The sequence below is a fragment of the Crocuta crocuta genome, unplaced genomic scaffold (assembly GCF_008692635.1).
Source record: "Crocuta crocuta isolate KB4526 unplaced genomic scaffold, BGI_CrCroc_1.0 scaffold184, whole genome shotgun sequence".
Classification (NCBI taxonomy): Eukaryota; Metazoa; Chordata; class Mammalia; order Carnivora; family Hyaenidae; genus Crocuta; species Crocuta crocuta.
In genome coordinates, this window is record NW_027530006.1 from 4,757,115 (window position 1) to 4,776,903 (window position 19,789).

Here is a 19,789-nt window from a genome sequence, read left to right on the forward strand (position 1 = left end):
CAAACAGAGGGTTTTCTTGATACCTTTTACCTTATAAGGTCAAATAAAGTTGTAATTATTTTCTTCCTTTCTTTCTTTGACTTGATCTTTTTTTTTTTCTTTTTTTCTTTTTTTTGGTCTGCATCCTTCCCCTGTACCATGTAAGTGCTCTTAAGATAGGGACTGCACCTATTTAATATTGCTCTTGTATTTCTGTGATTTAGTTCATAGTCAGGCACAGAACAAAGATTGGTGTTTGATACATGTTCATTGGATGAAGGGATGGCTTCGATGCTTAGGCATGTCCCCACAAGGGAAGAAGACAGAAGAGCAGGGGAGAAGAAAAGATGATGAGCTCCGATCAGGAAAAGGAGTTAGAGCTTTTGTAAGGCCTGAACTGTAGGGATCCAACAGGCAGTTAGTATCATCTGGTGAGGATAGCACTGGAGGTAGGGGTGCGGGGATCATCTGCAGTGTGTGCTGGTGGTTAATGACTGGGGGTTAATGTGCTGGTGGTTCAGGGGTGAGACTGAAGGTCTCTGTAGCAGTAGGTCAATGTATCTCAGTGTGACCTTTTGGACTATCTGTGTTAGAATCACCAGCTGTGCAGGTCCTTGATGTCATCCCAGACCTCCAGAATCAGAATCTCTGGGGTTGAGGAGCAGTAATGTGTAGTTTTGATAAGCTGGCCAGGTGGTCTCCACTGCACAAAACCGTTGTGCAAAGAGCCACTGGCATAGAGAAAAAAAAGCAGAGGGGCCAGGACAGAGCACTGGGAAGGAACAGTGGTCCAGGGGCTCGAAGAAGAGTCTGTGTGTTTCAGGGGATGAGTAAGAAGAGTCGAAAGAGGAGAGAAGCTTGGAGAATAGAACCATGGAGACCAAGGGGTTAATGTAGGCATTTGCAGAATGAGGTCACATGTAACACATAAGACCAGGTAGATGAGGACTTGATATGGTAATGTTAAATGAAAATAATCAAAATAGAAGTTTCCATCTGATGCTTGAATTGGCCACTTGAGATTTATAAACACAGTTGACACCTTCATGGAGCTAGAGTATTATATCAGAATATTGGCAAGCAATGCCATTTAATTTTTTTAGCTAGACTGCAGCAGCAGAACAAAGGACAAAGTTCAATTATATAATCTGAAATGTAAGGAATACTATTATTTTCCAAGTCATTTGTAATACTTGTGGAGATGCATTTTCATCAACAGGAGCAATCACATTCTCAAAAGGCTAATCTCTTCCCAGGCTGCATTCTTATCAGCTAAATGAGCCTGAAAAGACAATGGCCTCTGTAAGTGATATTAACCTGTTTAAATAGGAAGCCAGATGCTTTTAAGTCATTTCGGAATCCTCTGGGAAGTCATAAGAAAAACTTGAGTTCATTTGGACAAGAAGTATCACTTTAACACTGTGCAAAGAAAACGGTACCTGTGAAACATATTACTCCAACCTTTCTAGATTTTTATTGCCTTCTTTCCTTTCAGGCTGAGAAGTTTGGTGACTCCTTTGTCTTTGAAGGCATGTTGAGTGAGCAAGTGAAGTCTGATATCCAACAAGCAGTAAGTAATGTTTAAACAGACTCTCACATTTCTCTACTGCTCGTTGGAAAGGGCTTGAAAACTCCAAACTACAAGTGTTACCCTCCTCACTCCCCAGGACCTATCCATTCCTGCTCTAGATTTTCTCGTGGTAACGGGCCCATGGGCCAGACCACCTTATCTTAAAAATGCCACACATCCAGGATGGTGTTTGAAGAAGTTTTGGCTCTGACTTGGGTTTCTGTCTTGTGCATCCGAGTGACACATTGTGTTGCTGAGGAAGGCTCAACTGGCTTCTAGACATTTCTGGGTTTCTTTTACTTACAGTCATTTCTTGAATGAGGGCTTGAATACGAATATTTTTTTTAAGTTCTGTTCTTAAAGTCTTGACCTCATCAGGTGCCCGTGTGGAGAGAGAGCTTCCTATTTAAACATTCATGAATTCCTGCGATCAGAGTAGTATTCATGCAAGGGAGTCCTTTGCTCTGGATAGTCACAGGACATTGAGCCAGGGAACTGGTCTTACCACCCACAGTGTACCTGCTTTCATAGAGAGGATCTGAATGTGAATTAGGTGTGTTTTTCTCAGAAATCATGGAAACAGCGCACTGGGCTTCTATAAGCACCTGTGGGTGTAGTGAGCAGAATTTGGGATTTATGTATGTTTGAGTATTTGTTTACACACATGTCTCAAAAGGAGGCAGAAAATACAAGAACAAGGGAAGGGTTGTGGGTAAGCTAGGAGCTTGAGGGTTCACAAAGCAAAAAGGGTAGGGAATGCAGAAGAAGCAGGAGGTAGGGAGAGAGAAAGGAAATGGGGTCCGCCTTGATTGCAAGGGAGAGTGATTAAGATACAGAGATTGAAGACCGGAATTCAACCCTAATCTTGCTTTGTTACACAGGTTCCTTTCAGTTGCCTGAACTTGGTCTTTCTGTGTTGGCGTCACTGTTCTTCGCTCTTGTGAGCAACAGTGCCAAAAAAATTAAACTGTCCTGGCTTCTGTTTTCCTTCTTTTCAAATGACTGTAGCAAAAGTGGTGGGGGAGACATGAGGTAAAAACCAGACTTGCTTCTCAATTCATTTATAGGAGAATCAGGCCAATTTTTTGTATGTGTTTTACATAAATGTTTTTAAAATATGACCAAGCTGCATCTGAATTTCAGTTTTCTTTGCTCATTACAAGTTTGTTTTTTTTTTAATGTTTATTTATTTATTTTTTTTTAATAGTTTATTGTCAAATTAGTTTCCACATAACACTCAGTGCTCATCCCCACAAGTGTCCTCCTCCATGCCCATCCTCCCCTCCCCCCACATCCATCAGTCCTCAGTTTTTGTCAGCATTCAAGAGTCTCTCATGGTTTGCTTCTCTCCCTTTCCCCCACCATTTCTGCCCTTCTTCTCCCCCTTGTTCCAAGTTTTTATTACAAGTCTATTATGTAATGTGATAGACTTTTTTTTTTTTTTTTTTTTTTAAAGGCCTTTGAGGTCACATCGGCCTAGGGTTGATGAGCCAGCAACTCAGGATGCGGCGCCTTGTTCTAAGATACAGAGCTCAGATGAGGGAGGGCCTTTGTACTTATTTTTGTAATTTGCTCTTTCAGATACAGAGCCTCCTGTCATTCGAGAACCTCCAAATGCATTAGGCATAAAGGCAAAGGCAGATTATTGCTAGGCTCTGAAGGTGCCCTGTAAGTGCCTAGCGAAGTGTGTGTGCCTGTTACCAGGACAATAACAAGCCGCTCTCACGGGATCCTAGTGTTGCTCACTTGTTTAAATGCTCATAATGGAAAAGCAAACCTTTTAAGCATGTTTAGAAAGGGCCGGAATGAATATGATAAATCTGTTGGTGATTTGAGAGAGCTAAGTTTTTGTTTTCAACCCTCTCTTAGGCCTGGCTTACCCTCATGCACCAGACTTTTTTTTTAACCCAGTTTTTCCAGAAACATAGCATGTGGGATGGCCCAGAAGGAGACTGGTAGTGAGACAGGAATTCTGTTAAGGTGGTATGTGGCCAAGCGTAAGATAATTCTGAATCACGGAGTGAGAGATACTCCCTTTTCAAATCTCTTTTTAAACCTGAATAAGTCAAGACAGAAGTCTCATTTGAGTGGTAACCTGTCATTAACACTAGGTAACACTTGTTTTAAACATGCAAAATTGACCTTGGAACTTCCCCCAGGCTACAGTAGCTAACAGAATTTAGTAATATTGTTCACTTTCATGTAATTATTTTATAATATTATTTATTTGCATATAATTATTTTAAATAATTCATACTACATTTAAATGAATGTGATTATTTTATGTGTCATCATAAATGTTCTTTTTGTGACAGCACTGGTGATACACATTTTCCTTTAATAAAGCCTTTTTATTGTAAAATAAAACACAAATGTAGAAAACCGCACAAACAAATGTTTAGCTTACTGAGTATTCTAAGGTGAACATGCTTGTAACCATCACCTAAGTCAGGAATGAGAATTTTGCTGCCTGCCCCAATAACCCTCTCCATGAGCCACTGCTTTGTCTCCCTTCTCTGTCCCTAAAGTTGCCGTTATCTTGCTTTTTATTTTTTATTTTTTGGGTAGGCTTCACACCCAATGTGGAGCCCACTGCAGGACTTGAATTCATGATGGTGAGATCAAGATATAAGCTGAGATCAAGAGTTTGACGCTTAATCAACTCGCCACTCGGTGCCCCTATTCTGCTTTTTAAAGTAAATCCTTCCTGGGTCACTTGGGTGGCTCACTTGGTTAAGCGTCCGACTTTGACTCAAGTCATGATCTCACAGTTCGTGGGTTCAAGCCCCACATGAGACTCTGCGCCGACAGTGTGGAGCCTGCTTCAGATTCTCTCTCTCTGCCCCTCCCCCACTCATGCTTTCTCTGTCTCAAATATAAATAAGTTAAACTTAAAAAAAAGTAAAGTAAATGCTTTCCTGTATTTCTTTATAGCATTTATAGAGATAGTATTATCACCAGGTGTACATCCTAAGACTACTATACGATAGTTTAATCCTACCAATTTAAGGGTAAATTTGTGACTTTTTCAAGACTTTTGTAATCGCAGGTGTCCCTTCCATTGCCCTACACCCCCGCCCTGTTTTTATCCCTAACAGTTTATCTCTGGAAGAATCCTGTGGACGTTCCATGGTCTGAATCTTGTTGTTTGCCCTCTTATGGTGCACTTCACGTCTTTTCTCTGTCCTCTGCATTTCCTGCAGTCTGGTAGCTGGATGCACAGGCCTGATCAGATTCGAATTTCAACCCTAGACAAGTCCTCAGATAATGGTGTTGGTTGTACACATTGTTCTTAGATTTTTGATGTTGCCATTTAGTTGCTTTGTCTGTCTTACGCATAGATTTGGAGAGATCCAAAAATTATACTGCTGCTTTCATCTTAGGTAGTTTTTTTTAATGTAAAGTTTTGAGGCAAGGCATTGAACTGGCTTTTAGGATTTGCTTGCAGAAAACTGAATTTAATGGTTTAAAACAGAGTACGTGTGCATGATGAAATCTAATTTGTTGTGATTATCATTTGAAGGGATTTTATTTTATTTTTATTTTTATTTTTTTTGAAGGGATTTTTAAAAAATGTTTATTTATTTATTTTGAGAGAGAACACGTGAGTGAGCAGGGGAGGGGCAGAGAGGGGCAGAGAGAGGAAGAGAGAGAGTCCCAAGCAGGTTCCATGCTAAGCATAGAGCCTGATGTGAGGCTCAGTCCCACAAACCCCTGAAATCATGATCTGAGCTGAAGTCAACAGTTGAATGCTTAACCTAAGCCACCCATGTGCCCTATTATGATTATCTTTTGAATGCTCAGTTTGAAACAATTGTCTTAAAAGGTATAGCTTTTAAATCCTAGAAAAGATTAATACTAGTTTTCATTGCTCTGCTGTTTTTTGGTTTATCGTATTTTAATCTAGATAAACTTCTATGTTAAAAACATGTAATGTTTAAAAAGTACTTTCATTTTAAGAATTGTGTTATTAATATGCCTCATAAATTTTTGACATGAGGGATGGCCACGGGGTGGGGAGAAAACAGTTGCTCTTGATGGGAGCCTGAGAAACAATGATTATCTCTTGGTTTGTGGTTTGGCACTTTCTGAATTTGCTAACATTTTAAGGAAACAAATTTTTGAATAGGTGTCCTTGATAAAGGAGGAGGGTAGGCTATTTTGAGAAGTTCTTTTTAACTGAAAGCCAATTTCAGGGAGGAATCAGAATTACCAAGTCATCTTCTTTTTTTTTTTTTTTTTAAAGTAAAAAAACAGTTAGGAGACAGCCATCTCCTGCCCGAGTAATGCTGGGTGCTGTGTTATTTGGATGAGGCTAGCTCAGGACAAATGACAAGGAATAATGCAGCCTGACTGTCTCTTACATAATCACAACTGCACGAAGACTCCAAGGTAGAAAGAGAGCCATTAGTAAGGATGTGATTCAGTTACCTAAATGTGCATGGATTGTAATGAGAAATGCCTTGGGGCTCAGCAAGATTCTGAGGTCATACCCCAAAAATAATATTTAGGAAAGCTCTAGTAAGTCAACTAGTGTAAGCCAAGCCAGAAAGTGTTCAGAAAGGCAAGTTCCAGTACGTAGGAAAAGTAAATTAAAATAACTCAAAACATGAGCCTGATGGATAAATTGCTCAGCCTCATTTTTGATGTTAGAAGTTCTACTTTTCTGGTAGCTCAACCACCATTTCCCTGAACAACCTCATTTCAGCTTTAAGAAGTTTCTGCTTTCACATGACCACCAAGACTTTTCTTTCTCAAACTGATTTTGGGGCTTGTTTATTCAGAGAAGCCATAAGGAAAAGATCACAGCCTTTGAGTGAGGGAGACCTAGTTTTAAACCTAAGCTATGCCTTTTTACCAGCTGGTTTTAGGAAAAGTCACTTAATTTCTTTGCTACTCTTTTGTTTTGTTTTGTTTTTGTTTTTGACTTTTCAAGTTTGATAGTTCATTTTGAAAGTGTTGGGTCATCTTTTTAAAGCATTTTGATCAAGAATTTTTTTCTAAATGATCCCCTTTTTTCCACAAGTTCTGTAGTGTAGTTGTGTTTATATCTAAATATTTTCTGTTGTCCAATATTATTTCTCTTAAGGATTCTGTCCATTTTTGCTTTATATATTTCAAAGCTATGCTGTTAAGCTTGAAAGTGTAAGTGTGTAAGTGTAGAAATGTATTCTTTCTGTTGCGTTAAATGTTTTATAAATTGTAAAAAGGGATTCTCTTTGTCTGTAGTAAATTTTGTCTTCAAGTCTGTTTTGTCTGATGTCTACATAGGTGTACAAGCTTTATTTTGTTTAATTTTTATCTAATATATACTTTTTCATCTTTTCATTTACATTCATTCTATATCTATGTTTTTAGCTAGATCTTTTGTGTTTTTCCCCCAAAGTTTTATATATTTAAGTAATCTCTATACCCTATGTGAGGCACCAACTCATGACCTTGAGATCAAGAGTCATATACTCCTCCAACTGAGCCAGCATGGCACCCCTAAGTATATCTCTTGTAAATAGTATATACTGTTCTTATTTATTTTTATTTTTTAAATATAAAAAATATTTATTTATTTTGCGAGACAGAGCATGCATGGTGAAGGAGCAGAGAGAGAAACAGAATGCTAAGCAGGCTCTGTGCTCACAACAAGGGGCTTGAACCCAGAAACCATAAGATCATGAGCTGAGCTGAAATCAAGAGTCAGACGCTTAACCGACTGAGCCACCCATAACCCCATAACTGTTTTTAAGAAGTCCATTCCAATAGTCGTTGTCTTTCAGTCAAGAGTTTATTTATACTTATATATAGTTTACTTTGATTACTGATATATTGACTTTATTTCTACCATTTTATTCTTTGTTTTCCCTTTATCCCATTTTTTCTCTTCTTTTTTCTTCAATTTTTTGCATATTTTTCTATTTTTTCCTCATTCTAACTTCACTTGTCTCCTTAGAAGTTATATATAGTATGTATCTTCATTTACTAAACTATTGTAATGTTCATTTAAAGTCTAAATTTTAGTTTCCTCATTTTTCTGCTCTATAATACTAGGACTATGCTCTAATTATCCTCATCCAACTTATGTATTACTGATATCTACTATTTCATTCTAATTTGTTCTCTTCCTCTGGTGCTTAGATGTTATCAGTACATTTCTATATAATCAATATTCAGTTATGGCTATAATTATTGTTGTCTGTGCTCCCCTTTCTTCATGCCAGACAGAACGTATCTTCTGACCAAAGGACATCCTTTGGTAGTAAATGTCTTGTTATTAATAGTTTGAAAATACCTTTAATTTTGTTTTATTGTTGAAAGATATTTTCACGAAGTAGAAACTTAAAAAAATTTTTTAACATATATTTATTTTTGAGAGACAGAGTGAGATAGAGCACGGATTGAGGAGGGGCAGAGAGAGGAGAGGACACAGAATCCAAAGCAGGCTCTAGGCTCTGAGCTGTCAGCACAGAGCCCCACACAGAGCTCGAACTCATGGACTGTGAAAGCGTGACCTGAACCAAAGTTGGATGCTCAACCAACTGAGACAGGAAGTAAAAACTTTAGATTGGCAGTTACTTACTCTCTGTTCACTGAAGAGATGATTTCACTGTCTTCTGGCTTCTGTTGTTGCCATTCATCAGTCTGGTGCTTTTCCTGTGCAGGTGATCTGACTCTGTCTTTGTGATTATACAGTTGGACTATGATGTTTATAGGTGTTGATTTCTATCATTTAACTGGCTTGAGTGTCATTGGGTGTTCTGGATCTGAACATTGACTTTTTGTTTTAAACATCTCTGGACACTTTTTTTTTTTAAGTAGGCTTCTTGCCCCATGTGGAGCCCTATGCAAAGCTCCAACTCATGACCCTGAGATCAAGACTTGAGCTGAGGTCAAGAATTGGACATTTAACCAACTGAGCTACTCAGGTGCCCCAACTCTGGACTATTCTTAACCATTGTTGTTTTGAATATTGTTTTTTCTTTGTTCTCACTTACCTCTCTTGGGGACTCCATTTAGGTGTGAGTCAGCCCTTGTTAGTCTCTTAAACCCACTTTTGAATATGTAGATTTATATTCCATTTATATATTTTATTTTAATTTTTGTTGCTTTCTGGCTATATCTTTGGTAATATTAGTAGTTGCTGTAAGGATTACAAGATGTATACAAAACTTCTCACAGTCTATCATAGAGTTAACATTTTAATGCTTCAAGTAAATATAAGTACCTCATAACCATATAGATTCCTTTACCCCTATGCTATAGTTGCCATGTATAGTACATCTCTATATATTGAAAAGACCAAAGATGGTGTTATAATTTTTGCTTACAACATCATGAGAGAGACAGACACACAGACAGATAGAGCATGAGTGGGGGAGGGCCAGAGAGAGAGAGAGAGGGAGACACAGAATCTGAAGCAGGCTCCAGGCTGTGAGCTTTCAGCCCAGAGCCAGACATGGGGTTCAAACTCACAAACTGTGAGATCATGAACTGAGCTGAAGTTGGATGCATAACTGATTGAGCCACCAAGGTGCCCCTATATTTTTAAGTTAAAGAAGAAAAATAATCTATTATATTTACCCAAACCATTTCTGTTGTTCTTTGTTTCAGAAGTTCCTTGTTTTCCTCTGGTATCATTTCCTTTCAGCCTAAATAATTTCCTTTAGCATTTATTTGGGAACAAGTTTTATATACATGAATTCTCTTAGTTTTTCCTCATCTGAGAATGTCTTTACTTCCCCTTCATTCCTGAAGGATATTTTCATTGGATACAACAGATCTCTGGGTTGGCACTTCTTTTATCACTTTGAAAATGTTGTTTGGCTCTTTTCTAATCATGTGGTTTCTGATAGCAGCCATTTGTGTCACTGTTCTCTTATATCTATTGGTTTCATTATTTTCTGGCTTCTTTCAAGACTTAAAAACTCTTGTCCTTTGTAGTTTGATTATGATTTAGACATTGTTTTCTTAGCGATTAGTAATTATCCTGTTTTTTGAGGTTCTTGTGTCTGTGGATTTATGTCTTTAACCACATTAGGGGAGTTTGCAGTCATTATGCCAAATATTTTTTTCAACATTCATGTTTCCTCTCTTTTTGGGACTCCAATGCACAGGTGTTAGATATAATCCTCTAGGTTCCTAAGGCTTTGTTCATTGTTTTAAAATTTTTTTTCTCTCTGTTCTTTAGATTGTGTGCTTTCTATTGATATGTCTTCAAGCTCCCCCTTTTCTTGTCATTTTCCTTCTGCTCTTGAGCCCATCCAGTGAATTTTTATTTATTTATTTATTTTTATTTTTTATTTATTTATTTAATGTTTTATTTATTTCTGAGAGAGAGAGANGCCACCGAGGCGCCCCGAATTTTTAATTTCAAATATTATATTTTGCAATTCTAAAGTTCCGTTTTAAAAAATAATTTCTGTTTCTCTGCTGAGAATTCCTATCCACCTATTCATCTTAAGAATATTCACCTTTACCTCATAGTTGATGATTATAATTGCTGCTTTAAAGTCTTTGATAATTCCAGAGTGCCTAGGTGGCTTAGTCGGTTAAGCATCCAACTCTTGATATCAGGGTTGTGAGTTTGTACCCTGTGTTGGCCTCCATGTTGGGCTGGAGCCTCCTTGAAAAAAATTCTTTGCTCATTCCATCTGGGTTATCTTGTGGTTGGCACTGGTTCATTTTCTTTTCCCTTCAATGTTGAGTTTCTGGTCTTGATATAATTCTCAGGAAAATGTTAAGGTGTTCTTTATTTTTTGTTTGTTTTGTTTTTGTTTTCTTCAAGGTAGTTAGTCTGGTAACCTGGTTAGGCGTAGACCACAAGTTTTGTCTTGCTTATTGCTAATGGTGAATTTGTAGTTTTATTTGTACATTCCTTTTATGCCAGTAAATTACTGCGGTAAATTTTTTTTTCACTATAACTAGCATTTTGCTTGTTTTATTCAATTTCTTATATGGGTAATAATGCCTACCTAGGAGAGTATTGTAAAGATCAAATTGCTGTACAAAGAACCACCAAGTACAGTACTTAGCACATGAAAAGTCTTTTTGTAAATGTCATTATGCTGGCATCTTCTAGTGTGCTATCTCTAATTGAAAATTGAGTTAAGTTTTCCTTGCTTTGCTTTACTGTTGCCCATTTGTAAGATTTGATAATGCCACAGATAGCACTCTGCCAAGTTGCAATGATATTTTGAAAGCATTTGGTATTGTGGAATAAATCCTCTTGGATTATTTCAGAGTCCTTGGCTGGAGAAATATCAGAGATATATCCTTTTTTTTTTTTTGGATAGGGCTGGTAAAAATATACAAAAACATAAAATTTAACATTTTTAAACATACAGTTCATTGGCATTAAGTCATTCCCAATGTCGTGCAGTCATGATCACTCTGTATTTCCAGAATTTGTTTACCATCCCAAACAGAAACTGTACTCATGAAGCAATAACTTTCCTTTCTCCTTTCCCTCTATCCCCTGGTAACCTTGATTGTATTTGGTGTCTCTATAAGTTTCTTTACTCTCAGGGCCTCATAGAAATGTCCTTTTGTGTGTGGCTTACATGACTTAGCAAAATGTCTTCAAGGTTCATTTATGTTATAGCATGTATCAGATTTCATCTCTTTAAGGCTGAATGATATTCTATTGTTTCTGTAGACAACATTTTGTTTATCTGTTCATCTGTTAATGGACATTTGTAATGTTTCCAGCTATTTAACATCTAATAGCTGTTTTGGCTTTTGTGAATAATGTTGCCGTGAACATTGGTGTGCAAGTGTCTGAGTCTCTGCTTTCAATTCTTTTGACTATATACAGTGACATATTTTTTGAGTAGTTGTTTGGATTCATGCCTCCTTAATTATCTGCCATTATCCCTGTAGTATGTTCTTTGACTTCTTCTAGTGATGGAAATGAGTCTACCTCCCTCTCTTTGAAAGTTTGCTTTCTGGCTTAAAATGTGGCCTGTTTAGCAAACAATCAAAAATGTCCTACTGTCCTCTAGGTACTGTGCTATTCCTGAGAATACAGAGATGAAAGATAGCCCTCCCAGTTGCCCTTTACATGCTCAAAGTTTAAGGGCTGTGGTAATATAGACTCTAAACCAAAATTAAATATTTTTTTCTGATTTATGAATTTTTTATATCAAATGTCTTAGAGAAATAAAAATGAAGACACATGTATCATGTGTTTTAAAATTATCAAAAAAAAAATGAGAATATGTGAGATCCATGCCATCCTTGACTGTGCTGGAGGTAGCAAGAAATAACATTGAGAAATGAATTAGGAAGGGCATAGGCAGGTGTTGTGGTAAGGAGTGCTGGAGAGCAGTTAGGGGAGGTGCCTGGAGAGCTACGTTTGTTGTTGGTCAGGAAAGAAGGACTGTGTGAGGAAGAAGCATTTCAGGGAAGTCTTGCAGATGTGGAAGAACTAATTTTGGCATCAACTAGAGCAAAGTATCTGGTGAAGGGCCTACTATGTTCCTATGCTCCGGCTACTCACCTTCAGCCTTGTATGGTCTGGTCTTAGCTACCTTTACTCTAGGAAGTCCATTTGAAATGCCTTTGTGTTGTCCCATATTCCAGATTTAGATTGTTATATTTGTTCTTGTGGCTTCTTGTGCTTTCTTTTTATGTCATTTATCTCACTTATAATTATTTCGGTAGGTATTTTTTGAATGCCTTTCCCTTTCCCAAGTATGTTCCATGATGGTGGGTGAGAATGTGCTATACCACTCTATCCCCAGCATAGTAACTTAAGTGGTTAATAAATATTTGCCAAAAAATGAATGGAAGATAATAGTATCATGTATCAGAGCATTTGATTTTTGAATGCTGCGGGGCTCAGACCTGGTGTGACCTGTTTCTTTTGGGAAAGTTGCTTTTCCTTGGCAAGAAAATATTGGCCTCGTCAATCAGGGTTGAGCTAGGTTCACAGTAACTGAGTTATTGGGAAGGGCGGTCCAGGGGTGGCTGATGGGATGAGATACATAGAGAACATAGTCACACAATGGTATTTTGTGTCTGTTTTTGAAAAGAGTAGTTGTCTATCTGATTTAGGAGTTAGTGTGTGGTGTAGGCTCAGGAAGCAAAGCCTGATTACCCTGGAAGGTGAGAACCTAATATAATAGGATAACAGGGCATAGATTTTTGTGTTTTTTTCCTTTTTTCCAGCCTGCTCTGAAATAAGGCACCTGATCAGAATGAGAGTGAATGAGGCATGTTGGGGTTCCAGAGGCTCAGATTTGAAATATCTCTTTAGGGAGTCCTTAAGTTTCCTCTCCTCCTTCTCTTCTTTTTTCTCTTCCTCTTCCTCCTCTCACCTCTCCTCCTTCTCCTTCCAGTAGGCTTCACACCCAGCACTGAGCCCAACACGGGGCTTGAACTCAATGACCCTGAGATCAAAGTCTGAGCTGAGATCAAGAGTTGGACATTTAACCAACTGAGCCACCCAGGCACTCCCTTAAGTTTCTTTTCAAGTCCTAGGTCTTTTGTGATCTGACTTCGATGAAGAAGTAATGATGGTTCTCACATCCCCGTACTTCCCAAATCTTGGTGTCTGCATTGTAAACCTCTAAAGTGAGATAAAAATTGATTACTGAGGGGCGCCTGGGAGCTCAGTCGGTTGTGCGTCTGACTTCGGCTCAGGTCATGATCTCAGCGTTTGTGGGTTAGAGCCCTGTGTCAGGCTCTGCGCTGATAGCTCAGGGCCTGGAGCCTGCCTCGGATTCTGTAGCTCCCTCTCTCTCTGCACCTCCCCTGCTGCACTGCCTCTCTCTGTCTCAAAAATAAATAAACATTTAAAAAAAATTTTTTTAAATTGATTACTGAGTAGGGAGTCATGCCTAGGAGAGATCCAGCTTTAAGAAAAAAATTATGCAAAAATGAGAATTTAGAGTTGATGGAACTTTCAAAACCATCTGGCAAAAAACCTTTTCTTTATAGATGAGGTAACTATGGCCCAGGAGGGGAAATGGTTTGCCTCAGTTTTGGGTAATGTCGAGGGTGGTACTTACCTGTTAGTCTCTCAGAACCAGTACAAGGACCTTTCCCACTGTGTAAAACTTATAAGCCAGGAAATGAGACTCTCTTTACAGAAGGATATCCCATTGAAAGACTATATCTAATATTGGTATTTATCCAGGAGATGGTCACCTAAAGTGGGGAGGGATTTGGAAAACATAGAAACCTCAGGAACAGGTGAATTTATTCATTAAACAAATGTTAATCTCATATGTGCTATGGACCAGGCAGTGTTCTGAGTGCCATGGACACAGTAGGGAAGCAGGTATAAGTCTTCAGTCTCTTGAAGGTTTAACTCTATAAGACTCAAAACAAGTGAACTTGTAATGGACTATGCTAATGGCCTGTGAATACAGTAAAAGAGAGTAACAGGATAGAAAGTGGCTGTAGTGTACTGCGGTTGGGTTCTTTTGGCTCTTCTTTTTGTAGGGTCTGGGATGGCTTCTCTGACACTTGAGTGGAAACCTAAATGAGGAGTAGGAGCCAGCATGACCAATAGTGAGGGAGTGATTAACAAGGGGGATTGTGATGTATGGTGATGGTTAGGTTGGAAAAATAGGAGGCAAGTGGATTCCATAGAGCTCTGTAGCCTCAGAGAAGTTTGGGTTTCTTCTTAGTGCAGTAAAAACCATTGGACCTAGTTAGCATTTTAAAGGGGTCTCTCTGCAGCATTTCTCAACAGTAGCCAAACATGGAGAGAGTCAAATGTCCATTGTTTGATGAATGGATAAAGAATATGTGGTGTAGATACAAAGTAGACTGTTACTCAGCCATCAAAAAAGAATTAAATCTTGCCATTGGCAATGACATGGATGAAGCTAGAACGATTATGCTAAGCAAAATCAATCAGAGAAAGACAAATACCATATGATTTCACTCATATATGGAATTTAAGAAACAAAACAGATGAACATATGGGAAGGGGTGGGGAAGAGAAGATAGAGAAACCACAAGCGACTCTTAATGACAGAGAACAAACTGAAGGTTGGTGGAGGGAGGTGGGTGGGAGATGGGCTAGATGGTTGATGGGCATTAAGGGGAGTACTTCTGATGAGCACTGGATGTTGTATGCAACCGAAGAATCACTGAATTCTACTCCTGAAACCAATATTGCAATGTATGTTAACTAAAATTTAAATTAAGAAAGGAATAAAGAGGTTGCTTTGGCTTCTCCTTGGGTTTTGTCACAGTTGGTGAGACTTGATTGGGCCATGGAGCAGGGTGATAGGAGTAGAGATGCTAAAAATGGTCCGATATTTGGAAGTACATCTGGAGCCATAAGGAGAAAAGGAGAGGAAGGACTCAAGTATGACTACTAGGTTTTGGCCTGAGCAGCTGGGTAGATGGTGATCCCCTTTGAGATGGTAGAGAAGCTGGAGAAGGTTGAAGAAATTTCTGAACCTAGAGAAGACTAAGAGTTGACTGAATTATAATTATTCTACAAAGGTCTGAAAGGTGATCTGAAAAGAATTTGATTTACTCCACATGATCCTTGGGAGCCTAATGAGTGCCAGCAGTTGGAAGGTCTCTGGAAGGCATTTCATTTTAACCATTGATTAGGAATCCTCTGTTTATTAGAATGATCTAGAGATGAGGGACTGCCTGCGAGGAAGTGATGTCAGTCACCCGAATTGTTCAAGCTGAGACAGGGAGACCATCTATTGGTAGAGTGAACATACAATTTATTGTCCAAATCAGGACACTTTTGAGAGTGAAATGGGATGCTCTTAATTATGCTGGATAACAAGTGTAAATCTGGACTGTCGTCACATGAGGACCAGTGTTTATCTTGCCTTCCCTATCTATCCTAGGGACACTGTAGGAAGGATGCCTTGCATTCCATTCAGATCTAAGGTTCTGAAGATCTATGGTGTGTTTTACTTAAGAAAAAATATTGATACCCAACTTTTCTAATTAAGCGAAGTACACTTACAATGCAAGCAGCTTCCTGTGTGGAATGCCATAGGCACCCCTGCCCTGCTTCACTTGCTCCTCCTTCTCACCTCTGATGAGAAGTATTTACAAAGTAGCACCCCTTGACTGTGGTTGGGTGCCCCTCCTTGGGCTCCCATAGCTCACCCAGTTCCTCTTGGTCACACATGCTTAAAGTCATCTACTCACTTGTTTGTCTTCACCCACAGATTGTATGCTTTGTTTTTGCCCCTCGAGGGCCCAGCACAGGGCTGACATAGGGCAGATGTTCATGGAATGTTGAGTGAATGGATGAATGAAACCATCATAAATTAGTTTTGTAGATTTCTAGTAATATACTGACTAGATGCTATTAGTATATTACTAATATCTAGTATATTAGATTTCTCAGTGTACTAATTTTACTGATCAAGGAAACCGTGGCTCAGAGAGGGTTGCAACAACTTGCAAACTGCTTGGCTCAGATGCATACTATATCCCTTTATTCAAAACTTAATCACAAGTGACAGTTTAAAGATTTTGAAAAGTTCTGCAATAATAATAATAATAAATAGTGATAATAATAACTAGTTTAACTTAATTAACCCTGTGCCTTCCTAACTACTTAGACTGCTATGACTGTGGAGCCTCCCCATCACTATCTCCCCCTTCACCTACCAACATCTTGTCATAAAATATTAGGAAACAGCTTTTGGGAAATGCTTGGATAGTAGAAAAGAGTTATGAACTGAAAATCTGCAGTTGTAGGTTCTTATCCTGGCTCTGCCTGCCACTTTTCAGGGCTAATTTGTTCATGTGTAAATGAGGAAGTTTAAATAGATGGCCTCCCAGATCCATCCCACCTTTAAAACCCTGCAGCATTGTAAGCATGCCTGTGTTAAGCACACAGCCATACTGGGAAAGCATGGCATCCTTGAGTGTTAGAGCTAGGTTTCCACTCCCTGCCAAGCTTGTGTTTGCTTCCCCAGCTCTGGCAGAGCTTTGCAAGATATACAATATTGTTAAAAGTTATACATATGTTTCCTATATTGTGTGCTATCACCACAGGGAGAATTAATAGGAAGTCTCTCTCCTGTCACTGCCACGTGTCCAGCTGCAGGGTGAAATATACATGTCTGGCTGGTAACCTGGAGAAGCTAGCCCTGCTTGAGTATTCAGAATTTGTTCTGTGGTCCTGCAGCCTTAGGCTGAGATGGGCTTGCTCAGTACTACCCTCTAGTTTCAAGGGGCAGGAGTTGAACCATCATACTCTGTGACCCTCTTGACTTTGCAGCAAAAGTCCTGTCCCCTTTTTCATGATACTCTCAGGGGTGATGATTTTCCTCTTTTTCTTCTCTTTTCCAAAAAATAGTTGGGATTATTCATATTCTGATTTACCTCTAAAATAACCCATATGAGAGAATTTCCTGTTCTTAGGATGCTTTTTCTATATTCTGTCTTCTGTTTGCCCTTTTTTTTTTCTCAGAAGCTTCAGAACTTGGAAGGCATGAAGAAAAAAGTACAGAATCAATCAAATGGCATTCAGACTTTCTGCAATTACCTTGTTTTATACATTGAAAAGGATCTAAGTAAGCCACTAACAATTTAAGGAGACTAAATGGAGCCTCCTTGTAAAGAATTGTAATTAATATCTTGCTGTGGAGTGCTATGATTTTTTAGATATACTCAGCCCTCTTTCCAGAGGGAAACTACCCACAAAATCTATTAATGTTGTAGATTTGTAAAAATGAGTTTTACCAAGAGCTATAGAGACACACTCTTAGGTACTATTTCTGGAAATTTAGCAGAAGCAAAATGTAAGTGAAGGTATTTGAAGATGTTCACTGTATTGTTATCTATAAAAGCCCCCTCCCCCCCAAAAAAGCAACAAAGTTTAATATAACCTGAGTGGTTCAATATTAGGAGATTATTTGGTGAATTATGATATATCAAGATGACAAAACATTGTATGTGGCTACTAAACATGTTTGTGGTGAAGTCCAGATAAAAAATAGGAAAATATTTAGTAAAATTGATGAAAACAATCAATATATAATTTGGGAAAAGTATGTAAAAATGTGTATGCTGATTGATGAAACTGGAAGGTGAATATGAAAAAAAAACGTGCAGGGGCACCTGGGTGGCTTAGTCATTTAAATGTCCCACTTTGGCTCAGGTCACGATCTCTTGGTTGGTGAGTTTGAGCCCCACACGGGCTATCTACTGTCAGTCAGTGCAGAGCCCACTTCAGATCCTCTGCTCCCTCTCTTTCTGCCTCTCCCCTGCTCTCTCTCGGAAAAATAAATAAACATTTAGAAAAATAAAGTTTGTGGAAGAATGGTGAATATAATTTTTAATTAAATTAATAACTATTTTTATTATTGATTATTTTTTGGTTTTTCAATGTAAAATTAAGTCTCTTACCTCTGTTGAAAGAAGACTTAGAAAATCTGAGTAAAAATATGTTCAGTGTAGATAATTTACAAATTAAAAATGGTGCCCACAAAAGAACATTAAATATTACCCATAATCTCACCACCCAGAAATGACCATTGCAGACACTTCAGTATATGTAATACTAATTTTTCTTGGGGTATGTTTATGTGTCTGTCTGTAAACACATTTTTAAGTAGACTTGTATGCACATACTTACTTATAAGTGGCTTTTTCATTTTCTATGAAGGGTAAACATTTATCTAAGCAATCACAGTTTGCCTGCATATAATTTTTAATGACTACATTCTGTTTCTTCCTCTGGATGTACAAATAACTTAAACAACTCAACTGGTCTCCTCACTGTGTGTGCATATGTTGTAGCCTTTTGCTGAGTATTATCAAATTCCTGTTATATTGTTTACAAGAAAAAGACAGTCTTTTTCTTTTTTCTTTTTTGTTTCTTTTCTGGTTACNTCAACTCCCCTCCAACAGCCGTCAGTTTGTTCTCTGTATTTAAGAGTCTCTTATGGTTAGTGTAGTATGTTAAGCAAAATAAGTCAGTCAGAGAATGAAAAATATCACATGATTTCACTCATGTGTGGAATTTAAGAAACAAAACAGATGAACATAGGGGAAAGGAAGGAAAAATAAGATCAAAACAGAGAAGGAGGCAAACTAGATCACATTTAAGGATGTTTTGAGCCCAGAGATTTTTTGGGTGATTCTACATAGGCTATCTATCCACTTCTCTCTTAAGGATGTGTAATGAATGTTTAAAGTATACTGATTGATGCTGGGAATGTAGTGCATTCTAGCATGAGGAATTTCACTAAGAACTGAAGCAGAAAGAATTGAAAATTTTCAGATATAATTTAAGTATATATTTGTACTCTGTGTAAAAAAGCATGCCTTTTTCTCTCATACAAATTCTGTTAATGAAGGTAACTAATTTAGGATTAAATTTAAAATAAGCCATCAGAATTGACTACCTACGTATTTTAATGATGAATTTGTTTTTATTCTTTATTCAAGCCTAGTTTTTTTTAATTTGTTTATTTATTTGAGAGAGCGAGAGCATGCACGAGTAGGGAGGGGAAGAGAGAGAGGGAGACAAGAATTACAAGCAGGCTCTGCACTGTCATCACAGAGCCTGATGCGGGGCTTAAACTCACAAACTGTGAGATCATGACCTGACCCCAAATCAAGAAATGCTTAACCAATCTGAGCCACCCAGGTGCTCCTGAAGGAAGAGATTTTTAACTCACTGTGTGCTTGTTATTTTGTTTGATTCNACTAGTGCCAGTTGTATTTTCTCCCAGGATTTTTTTTTATAGGGGTAACTGTCATATTAAAACTATGTTTCAAGAAATGTCCATCTTTTTAATTTGCTTGTCTAAATGCATTTAATTTTTAAGAGAACAGTTGTAAAGTTGTGAACCTGACATCTTTACACTTGAATATACGTAATTACACAGTGCTCTTTTTACTGTGCCGACTTTATTCTAGGCTGTGTGTGTATAAGAAGCATAATTTACCACCTCTGGCAAGAATAAAGATGTCTTTGATATCTTCTCCATTTGTTTTCTTTAAACTGTTACTATAATTCCCTGGGGAGAGGTGAGAAAAGATGTCTTTGCGCTGGGAAGTCCATTTCTCAAGGGGACATCAGTACTCACATGGATCCTATTTACATTGTAATTGGTCACTGGCTGTCTGGTACAGCTGTTTCAACTTAAAACCCAAGACAGTTGCTATGGAGATGGTTGAGTAGAAATAGGTCAACTTAAAGTCCTTCTCCCCCTGGATATAAGGGAGGGCTGTAACTCTGGAATTGTCTCAGTTGAACAAAAAAATGGGTAGGTGGGCAACCACATTAAAAAAAAA

The 19,789-nt window shown here is 38.1% G+C and overlaps 1 protein-coding gene across 1 annotated transcript in view; it reads left to right on the forward strand.

Annotated features, from left to right (window-relative positions):
- SUMF1 (sulfatase modifying factor 1) overlaps positions 1-19,789 on the forward strand; it is a 97,076-nt gene that overhangs the window by 25,906 nt on the left and 51,381 nt on the right. The window contains exon 3 of the mRNA XM_077763747.1: positions 1,475-1,549. Within this exon, the coding sequence (XP_077619873.1) occupies positions 1,475-1,549 (75 nt within the window). The remainder of the gene's footprint in view (positions 1-1,474; positions 1,550-19,789) is intronic.